Genomic DNA, 22,105 nt, shown 5'->3' with positions numbered 1-22,105 from the left:
TCACCTCATCAGGATCGTTCACACACTGCTCACCTAACACTTCTGTTTTCTTCTCTATCCTGTTTTCGTGCATTGTTGATTTATTGTATGTTTTTTCTTGTTAAATGTGGACCCAAGGAAGAGTAGCTGTTGCATAGTGTAATGGCGAATGGGGATCCTAATAAACTAACCTTAACTAAACTAAACACTTGCGCTTTTAATTGTTTTCCAAATTATGCATTCATATTCCTTTTGTGTGTGTCTGTGTTTCTGTGTGTGCATGGTTGTGCGTGCGTGTGTGTTTCTGTGTGCATGTGTGTGTTTGTGTGTGTGTGTGTGTGTGTGTGTGTGTACGTGTGTATGTATGTGTGTTTTTGTATGCTTGTGTTTCTGTGTGTGTGTGTGTGTGTGTGTATGTGTGCGTGTTTGTGTGTGTGTGTGTGTGTGTTTGTGATTGTGTGTGTGTGTGTTTTTGCATGCTTGTGTTTCTGTGTGTGTGCGTGTTTGTGTGTGTGTGTGTGTGTGTGTGTGTGTGTGTGTGTGTGTGTGTGTGTGTGTGTGTGTGTGTGTGTGTGTGTGTGTGTGTGTGTGTGTGTGTGTGTGTGTGTGTGTGTGTGTGTGTGTGTGTGCGCGCGCGCGTGTGCGTGCACGGGGTCTCCAGGTGCGTCTGCTGTGCGTGGCCACGCAGCACGGGGACGAGGCGGGCGTGCGCTACCTGCTGAAGGAGGCGCGCGTGGTGGTACCCCAGGACCCCTCGGACCACAACCCCGCCATCCTGGCGGCCCACTACGGCCACGCCGGGGTGGCCCGGGAGCTGCTGGACTCGGTGCCCGGTAACCTTCACCAGCGTCAGCATTACCATCGCAATAATCATGATACAGAACATCATAATAGTAATCAACATAGCAATAAAATCATCATCATCATCATCATCATCATCATCATCATCAGCATTTTAATTAAGGGCATTTAAATGACGCTTTTCAAGTGACCAAACACTACACAGTGAGTGTGTGTGGGTTGGTGGAAGGGAACTAGCGGTGTGTAGCAGCCAGCTTGATGATGCAAGGCAGCTAGTCTGCACCAGAGTGCTTATGAAGAGTCACTTAAGGTGGGAGAGTGAGGGGGAGGGAAGGGTAGAAGAGTGAGGGGGAGAGAGAGAGGCATAACTGTTTGACTGCCAGCCAAACTGTTCTGGATTCAAACCCTGATGTCTACAGTCTACCCTTTACCTGGTAACCTGGAGCAAATTAACCCCTGCCTGCTCATTGTTTAAGTCTGTATAGGGCTTGAATTTTGACATCATGTCTCATGAACGCCTCCATTTTGGCAGCCTGGGAACATTGGAATGTGTGTGTGTGTGTGTGTGTGTGTGTGCGCGTGCATGTGTCTGCCTGTCAATATCGTGCGTGTGTGTCTGTTCGTGCCCAGGGCCCTGTCTGCGGGCCGACCTGCTGAACTGGATGCTGGCCACGGCGTGCCGACGGGGGCATCTGGACGTGGTGCGGCTGCTGGTGCACGCCTACAACGCCGACGCCCGCGACTGCGGCATCCACAGCGACGAGTTCGCCGTCATCACGGGCCTTCCACTCTACGCCGCTGCACAGGCAGGTAAGACCTACTGCCACCTGGAGGCTTTCTGGAGGCCCTCTGGAGCCCCTCTGCAGGCTGTCTGAAGGCCCTCTGGTGGCCACCTCGAGGCAGGCCTTCACACCTACGGTGCAGTCCATACTCTCCATGTTTTGGTTCTTGTTGCATTCATGACAGCGGTGCATCATGGGAAATGTAGTTGTTGCGGTTGATGTGGTTTTTCAAGTAAATTCATATGCTTGCATGAATATAAACGTGAGCACGGTGTCTGATAATATTTTTTATTTAAGAGGTTAAACCCAGAGTTAGAGCCTGGGTTTTCTTTTGAAAGTAACTTTTTCCCACAGCTGTGACTTGTTTTTTGTTTGAAATATTTGAACTGCTAAGTATCTAAAACCTGTCCACATGTCAGATCAAGCAACCAAGGGATTTGTTTTTATTTTATTCAAATCGAGTTTTGCACGAAAGTGATGACTGTCGCGAAAAGAATTACGTTGGGTGGGTTAAAGAAATGGCCGACTCAATCAAAAAAACGGCTTACCTCTTTCTTGTGCAGTCCTTTCAGATAATTACTGGGCTGTACTTAACAGACACGTTATATCAAATCGTAATCGACATCTATATGCTAATTGAGATTTCCTCATTGCGAAGCCAGAACGTATTCCAGAGAGGAAAGATCTTGGAAGACCGTGTAGGTGATGCAAAAGAAAAAGAGAACAGGTTTTCTAGATATTGATATCGCACATGGGCGGATATTCCTGCGCAGTAACCTTGGCTATTATCATACAGGATATTGGATGGCTTTGAAGCAGGAGTCTGTGGCAGAATGAAAAATGACCAGGTTCAGCTGGCAGACACCTGGCGCCATAACTGCAAAACAAACTGTTAATGCATTCCCCTTCAGTGGCTGTTTGTCAACTGGTTTTGTGATTGATCGGTTATTTCTTGTACAATGACTTGGCTTGCCCTTATATTTTAATACATTAACGTTTATGTGTGTGTGTGTGTGTGTTTGTGCTGTGTGTGTGTGTGTGTGTGTGTCTGCGCACGTGTGTGTGTGCCCATGTTTGTTTGTGTGTGTGTGTGCGCGTGTGGGTGTGTCAGCCAATGAGGACATAGCGTGCTTCCTGCTGCAGAATGGAGCTGGTTTCTCCTCCTACACCCTGATGGACCATCCGGCCTTCAGCAAGCAGCTGCTGAGACAGAGGCTGAAGCAGGACACAGACGCACAGGGGGACGAGGTGTGTGTTTGTGTGTGTGTGTCCATGTTGGGTTGGTGTCGCTTATCTTACACACACACCCCCACACCCACTTACCCATTTGACTATAAGAAGGCTAATTGAAAATGTCTGCAATTTAGGGTCAATTATTTCCTTTAATTGCAGGTCAGAAACGACCGCCAACAAGTTGTTGAGTAAATTCTTTCCAGTTCGTTTTTTCTTACTCCAACGTCAAGGCTAACAAGGCTAACAAATTAAGCAAATTGCACTTTGACCCAGAGGAAGCAACACAAATACGTACGCTACACATACTGTAGATGTGACGACACCTATATGTGTGGTTGATGATAGCTTCGTGGTGTAAAGAGTCCCTGGGCCCACGCTTTGGTCAGGTGCTGAGCGTGTGCTGGAGCGGCCTGAAGCTGCCCTGGCTGGAGCTGGACTGGTTCATGGACCTGTCCTGCCGGCTCACCCACATGGACCTGTCCTCCAACGCGCTGGGCGCCCTGCCCTCCATGGTGCCCTGGGGACTGGTCCAGCTGCGGACCCTGGACCTGTCGGACAACCTGCTCCGAGAGTTGCCCGCCACACACTGCTCCCAGGAGGTCATATGCACCAGGTGGGTCGGACGTCTGGTAAGGACGGGGGAGGAGGCCACGGGGAAGACCCAGGACTAGGTGGAGAGATTATACCTCAACACTGGCCTGGGAACGCCTCGGAATCCCCCCTTCAGAGCTGCTCAAAGTGGCCAGGGCAAGGGAAGTCTGCTGCCCCCCCGCGACCCGCCCCGGATAAGCGTTTTTGACGATGAGGATGTGGATGAGGAGGGTAGGCCTAACTGAAAGCCACTATGGTTCTTTGCTCCTTTACTCAGAGGAATTTTAGCTATTTGTTATTATGAGTCAAAGGAATCTAGCCCGGAGCAGAACCTTGGAGTTACCGAGGCCCCCGCACCCCAGTCTGAGCGAGGAGTAGCAGCAGGCTTTTAGGAGTGATTGAAGATAGTCGTTTGAAGACATTTCTGAAGTTTTTCTTAGAAGAAAATATCCCCTTGACTCCTCAGTAAAACGTTTGTGATGATTTGATTCATTTAAAGCTATTTCATCTCCCGCATCTCTGAGCGTAGGTGTAGGAGATATATCTGTGTAGAAATATAGATATATATTTAGCATATGCTACACGTGAACCTCCTAAGATGGCGCAATTTGATTGGTTCGCTATCTCGGGATATTGGGCAATATCCCGTGATTGAGATCTCAAACTCTGGATATTGTTTTCATCGCAAAATGTCCGTCTCATCACGCTCCTAAAAACAAATAATACATTTTAATACATTAACGTTTATGTGTGTGTGTGTGTGTGTGTGTGTGCGTGTGCGTGTGCGTGTGCGTGTGCGTGTGTGTGTGTGTGAGAGTGCGTGTGTCTGTGCAGACAGACATTCGGAAATCCACTCATCATCCAGCGCAGTATATCAGTGCTTTATAATGTGTTTGTTTGTGAGTGTGTGCCTGTTTAATAATTATATTGAACTATTATTTGCCTGAGGCAATCATGAATATCCGTGAATAGCGGGGAATAGCCCCCGAGACCGAAGGTCGAGAGCATGAGGCGAATAATTCTTAAATATCTCTCTCTCTCTCTTTCATATATTTATATACGTGTTTTCAATTCAATAGCTAGAAAATATGTATTCTTATTGATATTCAGGGCGTCACAAGACACTGTGCAGGTCTAGGTCTCAGCAAGACGAGATTATTTTATTTTTAACATAATGAGGGAGTGTAGCTCCATGCTACTTTGTCCCATCTCATTTAATTACATTTAATTGCAGACTTTATTTTTTCCTGTTGGGTTGCTGGAAAATGTCCTGGGGTGAGGAGTCAGCATGAATAGGGTTGCGTGGAGAACCAATCTCGACCACAGTCCACTGCACTTTTAACTCAACATGCACGCCGGCAAAGTGCGAGAGACGTGTGTCGGAGAGTAGAGTCTCAAATGTTACTCAGGAGCAAGAGTGCAGGTTGCACATTTCTGCAAAAATATTATTTATTAATGTAGTATCTCTGAGTTATGTCAAAATCTTGACGCAATCTAAAAACTGATGCGTTGCTTTAATGCAGCTTCTTTCTGGCAACCCCTAAGTGATAGAAGTCCTCTGCAGCTCTGTTCTCAGTTATGAGGGGTCTTAGGATTTAGGAATGTTCTAGGATAACTCCTAGAAGTAGGAATAGGACCAAAATGACGTCGCTCTGCATTGTCGGCCACTTACAGATTTTCTTCTTTCTTAGTGTTTTGATAAACTCTCCCTCATATTGATACTCTCTCTCTCTCTCTCTGTGTCCTTCCCCTCTTTCTCTCTTTCTCTCCCTGTTTTTCTCCCCTTTACTCCCTTCTCTCCCTCTTACTCTATCTATCTCTTTCTCTTTATTTCTCTGCCTTTCTTTCTGTCTCTTTGTCTGTCTGTTTCTCTCTGTCTCCTTCTCTGTTTCTGTCTCTGTCTCTGTCTCTGTCTGGGTCTCTGTTTCTCTCTGTCTCTATCTGTTTCTCTCTGTCTCTGTCTCTGTGTCTTCTCTTTCTCTGTCTGTCTCTATCTGTTTCTCTCTGTCTCCTTCTCTGTCTCTGTATCTGTCTGTTTCTCTCTGTCTCTGTCTGGGTCTCTGTCTCTGTCTCTGTATCTGTCTCTGTATCTGTCTCTGTCTCTGTCACTGTCTCTGTCTCTGTCTGGGTCTCCGTCTCTGTCTCCTTCTCTGTCTCTTTCTGGGTCTCTTCCTCTGTCTCTGTCTCTCTCTGTTTCTCTCTGTCTCCGTCTCTGTCTCTGTCTCTGTCTCTGTATCTGTCTCTATCTCTGTATCTGTCTGGGTCTCTGTCTCTGTCTCTGTCTCTGTCTCTGTCTCTGTCTCTGTCTGGGTCTCTGTCTGTCTCTTCCTCTGTCTCTCCACCAGTCTACGAGAGCTGAACCTCTCTCAGAACCAGCTGAGCGCCTTGCCCTCTGGGCTGCTCCACCTGGGCCAGCTCCAGCGGCTCTGCGCGGCCAAGAACCAGCTCACGTCCCTGTTCCACATCCCCGCCGGTAAGCCCTGGGTCTCAGCACACACTTAGGGTGTTTCCTCTATCAGAATGTTGTATAAACAGCATGACTCTTTAGCTTCAGCACAGCTCTGATAGATACCATCGGATCCCATATGTACAGCATGGATGCTTTGATAAATGTATTGAATAAGCAAGTGGGGCCTCTAAAGGAATTAGCCAGTGGAACATAGAGAAGGAACAATGGGCACAGAATGAAACGTTCTCGCCCACGTTCATTTTAAATTGCATTATTTATTCATTATTATGTAATATAATGTATTTCAAAATTCCCAGTCCTCTCCCCTTCTTCTTTGAAGCCCCCCACCCCCCTTAATGTACTGTATTCATAATTGAACAGATTGATCCAGCAAGAAACGGGCCTTATCTCATCCCCATATCTCTCTGTGCCTCTGTGCGTGTCAGACACCAACTGGATCGGCCTGAGGAGCCTTCAGGACCTGGACGTGTCGGATAACGCTCTGGTGCGCCTGCCCACGGCCGTCCTGCACTGCCTCAAGTCCCTGAGCCTCCTCAACGTGTCCCGCAACCGACTGGACTGCTTCCCTGACCCTTGGGCCTGCCCGCTGGTAAGGGGGCCCAGCCCGGGCCATCTGCTAGCGTTTAGCTGCTCCTCTTCATTACGATGCGGGAGCTGTAAGGCGCGACCCGTCCCGCTACGAGATGTGATTTATGGTTTTGTTTTCCACCACAAAAACCTGGATGCTCGTACTAAGGACACACATTGACGCGAGAAAAGTACTTAGTTTAATTGGACACTGCTTGTAGTCGGTTCACACGGAGGAAGTGACTCAGGGAGGGTGGTGCGCAAACAAACCTATTCTGATGCCATTCCCTCCTTTACAGTTTAATGTGCAGAAAATGGTTCTCCCTAGCGGGTTGCCTTGTTGTTCCAGACCCCTTATGATCACAGAGATGCAAATAGCTCACTCTGAATCCCAACACATCTACTCTCAGTGTCTAAATTGCTCGAGCACACGGCCCATTTCCATAAAGGGCTCGTGTTTACAGAACCGTTTGGCAACAGGATTAAAAATCATAGCGCTGCAGTGTTAATGATGTGAAGAAGCGCCCGTGCGCCGACAAACCATGACGTGTGTGTCCCTCATCTCGTAGAAAATATGCAAAGCCTCTTCCAACTCCATCGAGGGTCTCCCCGACACTATCTCCATCTTCTGGAGGTCGAGGCTCCAGGAGGTAGACTTCACCGACAACCAGCTGAAGGGACTGCCGCCCTACATATTCGAGCTGGAGGTATATGGTTAATAATCATAATAATAATAATAATAATGTCATTTAAATAGCAGGCTTTATCTTGTGGGTTTCTGAGGGTGAGTGTGTGTGTGTGTTTGTGTGTGTGTGTGTGTGTGTGTGTGTGTGTGTGTGTGTGTGTGTGTGTGTGTGTGTGTGTGTGTGTGTGTGTGTGTGTGTGTGTGTGTGTGTGTGTGTGTGTGTGTGTGTGTGTGTGTGGTCGATCATAAAGAGGATATTAAACATCAAACCAGGATATTATGTCAAATCTGTAGCTAAAAAGCTGATACAATCTTTATAAAATTAGTTTTATTATTAGTGTAATTAAAAGTAAGTGTGAAATGTATGCAATATGAGTTCCCCATATATCTTCATGGCTTGTTCCGGACCAGAGTCTTAGTTAATTGCTTGAAATATGCACAGGAATTTATATACCGGTATGTCCGTACACATTAGCATTCACATGCAATTCCTTAGTACACCACAAAGTGGCACTGCAGTGCTGTCATGGCTTAGTAATTTAACTTCACTTTCTAGTTCTTAGTTAGTATGTAGTTAGTAGAGCTATTTAGATCTATTCTCTCTGAATGGCTCTGGTAGTTAGTATCTTAGTATTTAAAGAAAGCAAGAAACGTACATGATGCAAACACAAGATGTCTTTGCCTTATTTATTATCACATTGAGAAATTGTTTTTTGGTAGTGGAAAACCCTAAGAATTCTGTCAACATATTTGCTTTAAACTACGTTTTCACATGACTATTGATTTAAATATTTATTTTGATTATTTTACTGTCACTGTACATGCATCTCAAATGTAGTATTTGATGTAAAATACTGACAGTATCCTTAGACTTGAGGTGATTCGGAATAATCACATTTTGTGTCATTATCTTCCATGATAATTAAATCATGTCATTACCCTTTTCCTGGCGGGGGGAATCACTGTTATAGTCATTTCCAGTACGTTTTACAAAGCGCTGCTCATTGATTTAAGAGTCAATTAACAGTTAATAAAACTAGCCGTGACCTCACATACATTTTCAGGGGGTACCATTTGCAAATGTTCAATCTTGGATAACACGGAAAATGCCAATTACTATTAGACGACTGGAGGATTCTAGGTAGAACGAATAGATTTTCTCCCCTCCCCTCACTTCCCCCCTCTCCCCTGCACCAGGCGTTGGTCTCTCTGCGGCTGGCCGGGAATCAGATCTCCACGCTGCCGGCACCCAATAAATGGAAGTGCTCCAAGCTCAAGACTCTGGACCTGTCCAGGAACCAGCTGGGGAAGTAGGTCTCCTCCCTCTCGATCCTCTGGGTGTCACCTTCATATCTGGGGGAAGAAGAAGAGCTATTTATGACACACGTACACTCACACACACACACACACGCACACACACGCGCACAGACACAGACACAGCCACAGACACACAGAGACGCTCACACGCACACACGCGCGTGCAAATATTTGACAGCTTACAGGTATAAACCGACATGGATTAGTCCCTGGAGAATTGCCTTCAACTCTGGAGCAAACGCTGAATGAATGCTGAATGACGGGTTTGAGGTGTAATAATAACCCTGTCTCCAACGTATCACGCTGACGCCGATGTCCTGTCCTCTAGAACGGACGAGGTACCTAAAACCAGGAGACGGGGGTTCCTGACCACCTGGAGCAAGAGAGACCCAGACCCAGGTGCCGACAGCTTTCCCTCCTCTGACTCAGCAGCACGTTGTCGTTTAGCAGCGTTTCGTCCACAGTCAGAGCGAGGCTGGGATCCATCCAAGCTTCTGAATCCGGACAGCGTGCAGACAGAGAAGAGCTCGTCGCTTCTCCTTTATTTGCAGTATTATTTGAAAAAGAGTGCAAGGGCATGATTGTTACATCACGGTACATCTCCACCAAGTGTGTTTGCAATTCACCACAAGAGCTTAAAACAATACAGATCACAAGTGACTTGCTGAGATGTTCTTGGAAGAAGCTCATCTTTATTGCATAACAGTAAAAGTTACACAATTTTCAGATTAGTCGTCCCATGTGTCTGTTTATGACAGGCAGATTTTTCAATCTCTTTGATACAAGGACAACTAATATTGAAAGAAATCGGGTCCAAATATGTTGGCAACAGGCCATAGCTATGCTGCCTTCACCATCCCATATCACCATGGTAACATTCTTTTGGAGGATGAACAGATTGACACTCACACGGTACGCTGAACATCATCCACTGTCCATCACTGACTCCACATGCGTGACATTGTGTGTGTGTGTGTGTGTGTGTGTGTGTGTGTGTGTGTGTGTGTGTGTGTGTGTGTGTGTGTGTGTGTGTGTGTGTGTGTGTGTGTGTGTGTGTGTGTGTGTGTGTGTGTGTGTCTGTCCATTTGTGTGCGTGTGTGTGTGTGTATCATACAATGCCCATCACTGACTCTACATGGTTGTCTTTTTGTGTGTGTGTTTGTGTGTGCATGCAGGCTAGTGTAAGGCTATTTAAGACTTGCCCCAACTCTGAGCACCTTTAAAACAAGACTGAAGACTTTTATGTTTGCTATAGCTTTCTGCTAAATCTTAAATACATTTAACTTTGCCTTTATTTTCTATTTTAATACTCTATTTTATGTTTGCTTTAGCTTTCAGCTAAATATCTATTATTTTATTTTATTGTATGACAATGTTTATATGTGAAGCACTTTGAGTCTGCCTTGTGTATGAAAAGTGCTATATAAATAAAGTTGCCTTGCCTTGCCTTGCCTAGTGTGTGCGCACGTGAGTGCACATCTGTGTGTGCGTGCATGTGTGTGTGTATGTGTGTTCTCATCTGCTTACTCTCCCCCCTTGCTGTTCTCCTGGCAGTGTGTGCCATCGAGTTCCCCTCCATCCTCAGGGACTCTCTGGAAGTGCTCTTCCTGAACGACAACCATCTGGAGTGCGTCCCGGGGTCCCTCTGCGGTCTGGTGAACCTCTCTGAGCTCTACCTCTCCAAGTGAGTCCCGGAGCCCTCCAGGTCTACGGTCTACCCGTAGGCATCAGTGTGCAAGTTGCCCTAGCCTGAACCCCTACCTGCTCCTCAACATTACGGCCTACCTGTAGGCATCACTGAGCCAGTCACCCTAACCTGAGCCCCCTCTGCCTCTCTCAACATTACATTTATCTACACTCACTGTAAGCGTCTTTTGAATATTCAGCAAAAAAACGCTAGGAACATTGCCCCGCTCACATTGCCAATCATCCGTTTGCGTTTCTGACACTGCAAGTTCAAAGTGTCCAGGTCTGCGCTGTGCTGTGTCAGTATGCAGCAAGCCATCTGAGACACACGTCCATCGGATGCAGTCCTTCGGTTTCTCGCACCGCATGAAGCCATTGATCTTGGTTAAGGGTTTTGCCATGACTGCATGAGCTTGTGTAGACGGCTTTCTGTGGTGTCGTTGATCTGTTTGAATCCCACCAGCCCATTGATCAGCTCCATGTGTCCTCCATCGTTTTTCAATTAATTCACGAGGCTGTATGGATTACCGCCGCAGCACCTCGTAATGCAGCAGGCGCCGATCCTCGCGCTGTCGATAGAGCCCCCTATGTAATGAGGGAGAGAGAGTGGAGAGAGAGGGAGACAGAGGGAGACAGAGGGAGACAGAGGGAGAGAGAGGGGCGGGGAGAGAGAGTGCGGAGGAGAGAGGGGGGGAGAGAGAGAGGGGGAGAGAGTGAGAGAATGCGAGGTGGAGAGAGAGGCGGGGAGAGAGATGGAGACAGAGGGAGACAGAGGGAGACAGAGGGAGACAGAGGGAGAGGGAGAGAGAGGGGCGGGGAGAGAGAGTGCAGAGGAGAGAGGGGGAGAGAGAGAGGGGGAGAGAGTGAGAGAGAATGCTAGGTGGAGAGAGAGGCGGGGAGAGAGAGAGCGGAGGAGAGAGGGGGTGGGAGAGGGGATATAGCGAGGGGGCGAGAGAGAGGGAGAGTGAGCAAGGGAGAGGGAAAGAGAGGGAGAGTGAGCGAGAGAGAGCAAGAGAGAGAGGGGGAGAGAGAGAGAGAGAGAGAGAGAGAGAGAGAGGGGGAGAGTGAGAGAGAGAGAGAGCGAGAGAGAGAGAGAGAGAGAGAGAGAGAGAGAGAGAGAGAGAGAGAGAGAGAGAGAGAGAGAGACCGAGAGAGAACGAGACCCTTAGCCCAGCCTCTCACTCCCCTGCACTAACCAGCGTCCCCTGTGGTGACTGGTCACACTGATCCCAGCAGGACGGTTTAAACGACGGGCATGGTTAGGCAAGATATTTCCCCAGCAGGCACCAGGAGAGGCGCGACGGTAGATGGATCTAGATGTCCCTTTACTGTGCGCCCCGTTCTGACACCCCCCAATGGTCCACAGTGAATAATTTAGCGGCACGGATGAAGCATGAATCTATGAATATGCTAATCGAAACGCGCTCTCACGCATTCAAGCCCACACCTCTTAATCCGAGGCCATTAAACGCAACCTGTCAGCAGAACCAGCCACCAGCACACAACTCTCACCTAGCAAAACATTAATGGTGCAAACCTGGGAATAAATGAACCGCAGGACACGAATGACCTGAACATTTATTAACAAAATGCTTTGTGTGTTATATCTGAATTGATACGGAGCTCGGGATTTGCTTTTGAACTGAACAGAGCCCATTGGCCCACGTTAATCCTACCGTTAAAATATGCTTACTCCATTGTGAAAACCCAAGGCCCCATAGGTATTTTCTATTTCAATTGCAAATAGCAGGCAAAATCAACTCTCACCCAACACATTGTGTATGACATTATTATGCAACACACCAATAAACATGACAAAAACATTTTGGTTTCCCATTTCACCGCTCCTATCCAAATCCCATTGCCTAATACCCAAGCTTTCTCCCCTGGCAACAAGTGGCCCGTTGCCTTCAATTGTTTTGCGATCTTACCGGGAACACTGCTGAGGTCCCCTGCTTACGCAATTTAGCCCGGGTTCAAAAGCCTCCACATCAGCATCAACAGCTTACCGTGACCTTCGCGGTGGTGGGTGATATGTAAATCACAAACACATGTGAACCGTCGAAACGCCGCGAGCCACCTGGGGATCCCAGCGGTGGGCTTCATTAGTGATTCGTACGGTTGTTCTCTTGTTTCCCCCGTCAGCAATCTGCTGATCCGCGAGCTCCCTGTGGAGCTGGGTCAGCTGTCTAACCTGTGGCAGCTGGACGTGGAGGACCTGAACATCACCAACGTACCGCAAGAGGTCCGGAAGGAAGGTACCCCACCAGTGTCTTTTACAAGCTCCGCCGGCCCCCAGGGGAGGGAAACGAAACGACGGCGGGATGGGGGTAGTACACAACAGTATGGGTAGTGTACAGTGTGCGTTTGTGCAACAGTCATCTCGATTGGATTTCGCAACTTGTAAAAGCAGACACTTTATCAGGCACTCAAGGCCTAATGTGTTAACATGAGGACCTCTGTCCCTCCCTAGTAATGATATGCTTGCATAACAGCCAAGAAGTACCTAACACTTGGCCAGATTAAGAATATCAGTATTGGCCGACACTTTTCCCACGGGATCCTGCCTCCCCACGTTCCGACCTCCCGTCTCTGTGCTCCCGGCCGTCCCAGGCGCTGCCTCCATCCTGGCCTACCTGCGCGCTCACCTGCGCAAGGCGGAGCCCTGCAAGCTGCTGAAGATGCTGCTGGTGGGGCCCCCACGGCAGGGCAAGACGGCCCTGCTGGAGGCCCTGAACGCGGGCCGCACCTCCGCCTTCAGCACCACCGACTGCAGCATCTCCACCTCCACCTGGGAGCTGGACAAGCCGGGCGGCTGCAGGAACCCGGTGAGTGGCCGGGGTGACCCTGACATCTGACGCAGTGGATGGACCGGGGAGGGTGGTGAAGGTAGCTGCGGTGGTGGTTTTGGTGTTGGTGGTTCTCAAGTTGTGGGTCGCGCGCCGTGACAGGGCCGCCGCAACAAGGGACCGAGAGGGGTGTGGGATATTCTCCGTTTTATTTATGCGTGCCTGTTCATTAGTGTTTTTGATTGTTAATTACATGATTATTATATCATTAGTGGGTTTGAAGACTGTAAAGTGGAGATACTGTATCATAGAACAATATTCATGTTCAATCTCTGAATTTTTTAACATGCTAATGTTAAAAAGGGTTTGGTCGTTTTACTGCACAACCAATGTGGAGGGTCCTAGAATGACACTACCTCAGACAGGTGAGTCACTGTGTGGGGGCCTTCCTGGGCCCCCAGTGCAGCAGCCAGGGTCACGGAGGGTGTGTGATAGTAGACAGAACTGATTCAGCTTGACGGGTCTCCGGGTGGTTCGTACTGCTCCGGCCGGACTCACCCACTGATCCGAGAGAATTTTAAGTCGTGACTCATCTTCCCAGCATGGGCTAGGAATCCATTTCCTGTCCTCTGTGAGTCAGAAAAAGAGAGGGATGGAAAACCCGCCAGGGACCACTGGCAAAGAGCGCGCTGCGAGTTTAACCTTCACTTCGGCTCGCTAACCTCCGTCTCCTTGGTGATGCTACGGCACACATCTGGCGTTTCCCCTGCACTGCTGGGGTTCGCGGACGTGATCATCCTAACCAAATTGAATCTTCACAGGCACGTTTGAAATGTAATAACCTTTGTGGGCACTTCAAGGTGCAATATGCAGGATTTGCGATTTCAAGCTAGCTCCGGGCTAAATGTTAAATAAAAATCACTCTGCTCCCGTCCCTCTCCCTGCCCTCTGCAGCCCCGCCCACCGGCAGAAAGTCAGGCTCGCCTTTTGAGATTAGACGTGCGATTTATCTACGCTGCGGCAGAGTCTGAGCAATTAACCTGCTGTGTAACCTTTGAGTTGGCGTTTACCGTACCGAATGTGTTCGAGGGGCACATTTCACACGTCAAAAAGTGCATTGTAGCTTTTCAATCGAAGTGGGATGAATGATACAGTTCCAATAACCCAAAATGAAATCGTGACCCCCATCTGAATGAATGAATATTAAACATGGTGAGGAGCTATGGCAGGTGTTGTTGCTGGGGCGACGGCAGCTCAGGAGGTAGAGCGGGTTGGCTGGTATACGCAAGGTTGCTGGTTCGATCCACGGCTCCCCGGAGTGTCGAGGTGTCCCTGAGCAAGGCACCTAACCTTAACTGCTCCCAACGAGCAGGCTGTCGCCTTGCAAGGTTGACTCCGGCGTCGGTGTGTAAATGTGTCCGTGAATGGGTGAATGTCAGGCGATATTGTAAAGCGCTTCATGAATGCGGTCTATGTTGCGGTGTGGACAGAAGGAGTCGATGCTGTTCAACGTGTGGGACCTGGGGGGCCCTGCCAGCATGTCCACCGTCAACCAGTGCTTCTTCACGGACAAGGCCCTCTACGTGGTGCTCTGGAACCTGGTGCTGGGGGAGGAGGCTGTGGCCAGCCTGCAGGCCTGGCTGCTCAACATAGAGGTAGACGCGCACACACACGCACACACACGCACACACACACACACACACACACACACACACACACACACACACACGTTGTGGTACACAGACACGCACGCCCGCGTGCACCCACGCACGTGCTCACATGCACATTTACGCACACACACACAGATTTACACATTTACACCCACAGATTTATGCACCCGCACATTTATACACACATCTACAGACACACACACATTTACACACACACACACACACACACACACACACACACACACACACACACACACACACACACACACACACACACACACACACACACACACATAACCCCCTCTCCCCCCAACTAAATCTTGCGTGTTCACCTTCATGAGGTAGGGGTGAGACAGAGCCCCGCCCTTTCTCACCGCATGATGTCATCGGGGCGAGATGGAGCCCCACCCTTAAAGGGACGGGGTGGCTGGCGACCGGGCGTGGCGGTGACGTCTGGCGGTTTCTCAGTTGGGTGTATTCAGACTCAGGAAGGAAGTCGAGCACCCTCTCACTGTTGTTTCAGCTACTGGAATAGTGGCTCAGGAAACGCCGTGTGCGTGTGTCTGTCTGTGTGGATGTGTGCACGTGTGTGTCTGTCTGTGTGTGCGCGTGTGGGTGTCGGTGTGTGTATGTGTGTGAGGCTCAAGGGAGTCTGAGTGTTGCCCTTAGCGCCAAATTAGCCGTCATTTGTATTTCCAGGGGAGTGGAAGAGGAGTGACCCAAAGAAGGAGTTACTTCGGAAAGAATGTCTATCCCACACTCCTCAACCCCTCACAGAGGATGTGAGCTCACAACCAGCTAAAGGCAGAGGTGGAACTTATTCACCGCGCATAGAAACGTCTCATTTAGTCAGCCATTACCTAAAGTAATAGCTTAATGTAGCTTATTGACTGGACTAGCCAATGCATGGTCTTAGATGATGGTCCATTATATGAATAGGATGACAATAAGGAGGTATCGCTGTCTATATGTATCTCTATATCCTGTCCATCTTTCTGTCTACCTATGGGGGACATAATCTTGACCGTCTCTAGTCAACCGGAAGATCAAGGCTACCAAGGGGTAGGGGTTCAATTCCCACTGGGGCCGCCCATGGTTAGAATGAATCCACTCACGGATGAGATGATTTTTTTGCTTCGTATTTGGTTTTATTTACGTGTCCTGAGCACTTATTTTCCAAGAGAGCTGAACCTGTTGATGATGAAACCCACTGAGCAAGGGCTTAGAATTAAGACACGGGAATCAACTGGGAGGCTACGCTATTCCAACGATTTTTAAGCGGAGATACAATATGTATTAGGTGCGGTAAAATTAGCAGAACGATATTTCGATTTATTTTGTGCAATTATATTTCTTGCTTGGTTTAATTTTGGGGTTCTACAGGTCGTAAGTGTCCACCGATGTTTTTACATGAAAGTGTCTGAAAATAATTAACGATGGGCGAATAAACTATAGCGCCCTCTGTAGGAGGGAACTACTAATGTTTTTAATAAGATCCCATTGTTGTTTCTGGCTGCTCATTTTGGGTCCACCTAGCGCTGCAAGTGGAGGCAAAAAATCCAAACCACCCCATGAACCAGTTTCCCCCACCCTAATAGACTTTGTTTCCATGTATAAAACGTGTGTGTGTGTGTGTGTGTGTGTGTGTGTGTGTTTGCGTGTGTTAGTGACGCCCGTGCCCACCTGTGTGTGTCCCCCCCCACCCCTCTCAGGCGCGCGCCCCCAACTCGGCGGTGGTGGTGGTGGGCACCCACCTGGACCTCATCGACTCCAAGTTCCGCACGGAGCGCGTGGCCACGCTGCGGGCCTACATCCTGGCCCTCTGCCGCTCGCCCTCTGGGGCCCGTGCCACCGGCTACCCCGACGTCACCTGGAAGCAGCTGCAGTCAGTACAGCGCGCTGCCCCTCACATATGCGTAGTGTGTGTAGCATATAGCACGTATCCCGCTACGGGATACGTGCTATATGCTACACACACTACGCAAGACACAATGCTACGCACTACGCGCTATCTGCTACATGCTACATGCTATACCCTACGGCCTACGCAATACGCGATACAGGCTACGCGCTACTGCTACATACTACTTGCTATTCCCTACACCAGGGGCCACCAACACAGTGCACGCGGGCACTAGGGAGCCCGCTAGGACCACATGAGGCGCCCGCAGGCCTGTCCTAAAAATAACACAACTCATCATTCCAGAACAACTCTTTCCCACCTTTTTTTAAGTCATTGTTGATAATTATTGTGAGAAATCATTAACATGATCAGTGTCTTCACATAGATGAGTAACATTAATCATTAATAATAATATGTAACTAAAGGCAAACTGAGCAAATTTGTTATTTCAGCAGAGTGTATCAAACTGGGTGCCCCTCGTATGACTCGTAGTACCCATGAAGTAGCTCCCAGGTTCAAAAAGGTCGGTGACCCCTGCCCTGCACACTATGCAATATGAGCTGCGCACTACCTGCTACATGCTAGAGCCTACACACTAAGCCATACATAATGCCATGCCCTACACGCTACATGCTACTTGCTATACCCTTGCTATATTCATATCCCTGGACGTCTCATGAATCATAATTCATTTTCCCATATAATTTGTCACCTTAAAGCTCTGTATAACAATTGTATAACGCTACAAAATCACACAATCATTATACAATGATACATATTTTCAATTCTTTTTGTGATTATGTGACAAAATATTGCAATGCAATGATTTTTTTCAATATCGTGCAGCTCTACAACGTATCACATGTTACTTGCTACGTGCTACACGCCACACGCTACACTAGAAACTACACTACACACTCTCTGGCGCCTGTTAAAAGTCACCTCTCATTGATATGTGTGAGGGTACCTTTCAGCGTAGTGCTTGGCATCACATCAATGAAACTGGTTGACGCCGGGTTTGGCGTTTTACAACCCTTCCGGTTTGTGCAAATTATGTTGTGATTGTTTGTTTGGGTTTTACCTGAATGTGCTTGGCACTTGTTTCTATGGCATTTGGCACTTGTTTCTATGAAAATCTTTACTGTACCGACAGCAATATATTGTAGTTTCTCTTTCTTCTGACGAATGTACTTACTGTAAGTCGCTTTGGATAAAAGCGTCTGCTAAATGCCCTGAATGTAAATGTAAATGAAGGCAGGGATTAAATGAGACACCGCAGCAATATCACTGGGTTTAAAATGTAGATATTCAAGGGGAGAAAATCGAATAACAAAGTGTTTTTGTTTGTGAATCTGTTTCTGTGTTGTGTGTGTGTGTGTGTGTGTGTGTGTGTGTGTGTGTGTGTGTGTGTGTGTGTGTGTGTGTGTGTGTGTGCACGTGTGTGCACGTGTGTGTGTGTGTGTGTGTGTGTGTGTGTGTGTGCCTTTGCGCGCGTGCACGTGCACAGCGAGGTGTCCTGTAAGAGCCTGGAGGGCATGGAGGGGCTGCGGTTGTTGCTGTACCAGGTGGCCTGCTCCATGAAGGACCACAGCACCTCCACCTCCAGGGGCCAAAGGCTGGTGGGCAGACTGGTAAGACCCTGCTGGAACCGGTAGGAAGACCACCAAGAGACCTCACCCCAACACAAACTACAAGTCCTACTTGTAGTAAATCTGGTACTTTTCATGAAGGCATGAAGTGATGGGGGCCATGATATCAGTCAAACAAGATGTGATGCTGCTTTAGTAATCCCAGTTCTAGTAATCCCAATCCAAGAGATTAAAAAAAACACTCCAACTCCAAAGATTGAGTGTTGAATTATGCAAAAAAGAAAAAAGAAACAAAGACTTGGAAAAGCCTGAGATTCAGGCTTTTTCTTTTCGCCTGAGATTCAGAAAGCATCGTAAAGTAGCTCCACCCACGCCCTGACATCATCACGATGGCCCCGCCCCTCCCCCCCCCAGATCCCCCGGAGCTACCTGACCCTGCAGGAGGCGGTGCTGGCCGAGAGCAGGAGGCGGGACTCTGAGGACGAGGTGCAGTACCTCACGGCCGCCCAGCTGGACCAGGTGATGGAGCAGAACCCTGAGAGCGACATCAGAGACTACGAGGACCTGCAGTCAGGTGGGGAGGGGGCCCTCGTCCATCACCACTGTCTGTTACAAAAGTGCTGGTTCGTCAGCAATGCATCATGGGAGTTGTTGTTTGGCTAGACTCCAACATTTTGAGAGGACACAAGAGAGCTGTTACTGCCCACCTGAAACAACGTAAATATAACATAGGCTAGGCTGATGAAAACATTGTTTTATCATGTCACGCATTAAAAACACAATGGCAGTTTTATAATAAAATAATAATAATCTTTATTTGTACCCTTCATACGTCAAATGCAGCTCAGAGTGCTTTACATGCACAAAATAAAGATAATACAAAACAAAACACATTCATCACAGGCAAGAGACCCGCAAAAGCATAGAGCAAAAGATAAAATGAATCCATAAAAATAATGAATGAATGAAAACACGTTCAATGCATAAAAAAAAGATATTAGAGATAGCAACTAGAAAAAACGATAAAACAAATAGATGGTGGAATCAATTAAAAGCAGCAGCATAGTGATGCGTCTTGAGCTGCTTCTTAAAACTATCAACTGACGTTGCTGTTCTTATTTGTAGGGGCAGTTTGTTCCAGACCATTGGTGCATAAAAACAAAATGCTGCATTTTTGGTACATTAAGCAGGCCGACACCAGTGGACCTGAGAGGTCAAGTTGGGTCATATTCGGACAAGCAGTCAGATAAATACAAGGGTGCTAAACAATGTAGTGCTTTAAAAACAAGTAAAATAATTGTTAAAATCAATCCTCAATGCTACAGGGAGCCAGTGAAGAGACGCTAGAACTGGAGTGATGTGATTTATCAACCTGTTTTTTTTTTAAAACTCTGGTGGCTGCATTTTGAACAAGTTGCAGTCTTCTGTTTTTTTTGGGGTAGACCATTTAGAAGTGCATTGCAGTAATCCAAACTTGAAAATACAAATGCAGGCATAATTTCTTTGCATCTTCCATGGATAGGTTAGGTCTGACTCTGGCAGGTAGAAAAAAGGCAATCTTTGTTGTGTTGTTGATATGTGATTTAAAATCCAACTCAGAGTCAATAATGATACCCAGTTTTCACTTATACACACAATTTCTAGTACATCTGTCCATCTGTCAGAAGAAAGGGAAACAATATATCGCCGTCGGTACGGTGTGATGTTCTTAGAACCAAGTGCCACGCACTATCAATTGTTAGTTTAACAACTTCCCCGTATTCAATAATGCAATAATTGAATAAGTCAATCACGATTAATCAGGTAAAAGTGACCCGAACACCATTAATACTAACATAATGAGTAACATTCCAAGGTTCCTAAGTACCGAAACGGAGGTGGTCATTGTGATCCCATCCCCACAGCCATATCACATCAGTTATCCCAGAGTGGCAGGATAATGTAGTCAGGGTGTGGACTCCCTTCTAGGTTCTGAATTTGATTGGATCGTGCCAAAGTGACACAAACAAGCGTTGGATAGTCTCGTGGCCGGGGGGCGTGGCTCACAGCCAGAGGGTCACTCGTTCGTTCCCCGGTGTCCGCAGCCAAACCTATAGGCATGTTGCTCCTTCATAATCTGGATTCACGTCACAAATATAGTAAATGGTCATTTTATCGCCGTGTCCATCCAATTCATCTATTGTTCCACTCTGTGTAGTAGAAAGAGGCAGTAATCCATGGGGTAATCTGTCCACCAATGCATTTATTTTCTAAAAAGACGCAAGATAATGCATGAGGTCATTTGACCAATTTGGTTGTCACTTTGGAATATTCACTTGTCCCATTCTTTACCCGGCGGGCCAGCCATCAAGTTCCTGATCGAGACGGGCACGCTGATGCACTTCCCGGACACCAGCCACGGCCTGTGTACGCTGTACTTCCTGTGCCCGGTGTGGCTGTCCGAGTGCCTGCAGAGGATAATCCACCTCAAGTCCTCGCGCTCGGTGGCCAGGAACGGCGTGATCTGTGCCGAAGACCTCCGGGTAACGACAGCATTCGCTCCTAAAACCTGAGAGCGCTCAGGGGATAACGGCCTTCTTTTGGCAGCAGCATCTTTATCTATTTTTTATTCTTTGTGTTTGTTGAAATTGCTTTTTCTGTTTTTCTGTTTTCTTTGTGCAGATGCTGCTTGTTGGAACAGGCTTCACGGAGCAGACTGAGGAGCAGTATTTCCAGTTCCTTTCCAAGTTTGAGATCGCTCTGCCTGTGGCCAGCAACAGGTGCACTATTGCAAACGACTTTCCTACACTTGTGAATGTATGTCTTGGCATCTGCCTTTTTTCCACAATTAGAGGCCTCTTCCTTTAATCGAGCAGTGTGATCTCTGAGAAGAACAGATATGCGTACAAAGTGGTTCATTCGGTTCTTCTCTTATCTCACATCTATTGTTAACTTCTTCATGACTGCTGTTCTTGAAAGCTGCTCTATAAATATATTGGATTTACTTACTTGCACACTGACTTAGTTTCCACCCTTGCTTGTTCCTTTGTTTGTTCTGCTTTGCTTTTACTTCTCCTCCTCCTCTCCTTCCTCCACCTTCTCCTCCCTCTCATCCTCCACCTTCTCCTCCACTTCCTCTTCCTCCTCCTCTTCCTCCTCGTCCTCCACCTTATCCTGCTCCTCCTCTCCCTCCCTCTCATCCTCCTCCTCCTTCTTCTCTTCCTCCTCCTCCCCCTCCACCTCCTCCTCCTCCACCTCCTCCTCCTCCCCCTCCGCCTCCCTCTCATCCTCCTTCTTCTCTTCCTCCACCTTCTTTTCCTCCTCCTCCCCCTCCTCCTCCTCCTTCTTCTTTTCTGCCTCAACCTTCTCCTCCACCCCCTCCTACTCCTCCTCCTCCCACTCCTTCTCTACCCCCTCCTTCTCCACCCCCTCCTACTCCTCCCCCTCCGCCTCCCTCTCCTCCTCCTCCCCCTCCTCCTCCTCCTCCTCCTCCTCCTCCTCCCCCCCCTCCTCCACCCCCACCTCCTCCCCCTCCTCCTCCTCCTCCTCCTCCTCCTCCCCCTCCTCCTCCTCCCCCTCCTCTTCCTCCTCCACCTCCACCCCCTCCCCCTCCTCCCCCTCCCCCTCCTCCTCCACCTCCCCCTCCTCCCCCACCCCGGCTCCACGTCACTGCAGCTACCTCCTGCCCCACCTGCTGCCCTCCAAGCCGTCCATGGACATCCACGGGCTGCGGCAGCAGACCACCAACACCCTGCAGCGGCTCTTCAAGATGAGCTTCGTGCCCGCCGGCTTCTGGGAGCGCTTCATCGCCCGCATGCTCATCAGCCTGACGGAGATGGACCTGCTGGTGGTGCAACAGCAGCACCTCAAGGTGGAGCACAGCTCACGGTCGCCCATAGAAAGCGTGATATTCTAGTAGAACAACAGTGTGACGAGCAGCGGCTAAGTTCCGGAGGTAGAGCGGGTTGAATCCCATTTTTACCCCTTACCCCTTCCCCTTACCCCTTCCCCTTACCCCTTCCCCTTACCCCTTCAAAACAAGGGGGAGGGGGAAGGGGAAGGGG

General features: G+C 48.4%; 1 protein-coding gene across 3 annotated transcripts in view; it reads left to right on the top strand.

The window, feature by feature from the left end:
- The window catches only part of lrrk1 (leucine-rich repeat kinase 1), a 33,764-nt gene extending 11,729 nt beyond the window's left edge, over positions 1–22,035 (top strand). The window contains exons 4-22 of one of the 3 annotated variants that reach the window (XM_060071036.1): positions 641–812; positions 1,411–1,590; positions 2,674–2,810; positions 3,182–3,408; positions 5,732–5,859; positions 6,282–6,445; positions 6,993–7,130; positions 8,306–8,418; positions 8,754–8,824; positions 9,980–10,109; positions 12,257–12,369; positions 12,725–12,939; positions 14,394–14,555; positions 16,283–16,455; positions 17,981–18,104; positions 18,477–18,636; positions 20,406–20,584; positions 20,724–20,821; positions 21,717–22,035. In XM_060071036.1, the coding sequence (XP_059927019.1) occupies positions 641–812; positions 1,411–1,590; positions 2,674–2,810; positions 3,182–3,408; positions 5,732–5,859; positions 6,282–6,445; positions 6,993–7,130; positions 8,306–8,418; positions 8,754–8,824; positions 9,980–10,109; positions 12,257–12,369; positions 12,725–12,939; positions 14,394–14,555; positions 16,283–16,455; positions 17,981–18,104; positions 18,477–18,636; positions 20,406–20,584; positions 20,724–20,821; positions 21,717–21,957 (2,925 nt within the window). In that variant the 3' untranslated portion in view covers positions 21,958–22,035. Of the gene's footprint in view, positions 1–640; positions 813–1,410; positions 1,591–2,673; positions 2,811–3,181; positions 3,409–5,731; positions 5,860–6,281; positions 6,446–6,992; positions 7,131–8,305; positions 8,419–8,753; positions 8,825–9,979; positions 10,110–12,256; positions 12,370–12,724; positions 12,940–14,390; positions 14,556–16,282; positions 16,456–17,980; positions 18,105–18,476; positions 18,637–20,405; positions 20,585–20,723; positions 20,822–21,716 lie in introns of all 3 variants that reach the window. The other 2 variants (XM_060071037.1, XM_060071035.1) reach the window with 2 other exon arrangements.
- The last annotated feature ends 70 nt before the right edge of the window (positions 22,036–22,105 follow it).

This window comes from Gadus macrocephalus, chromosome 14 (genome assembly GCF_031168955.1).
Source record: "Gadus macrocephalus chromosome 14, ASM3116895v1".
NCBI lineage: Eukaryota > Metazoa > Chordata > Actinopteri > Gadiformes > Gadidae > Gadus > Gadus macrocephalus.
Note: the sequence above shows the minus strand (reverse complement) of the source record. Positions and strands in the feature narration are given on the sequence as shown.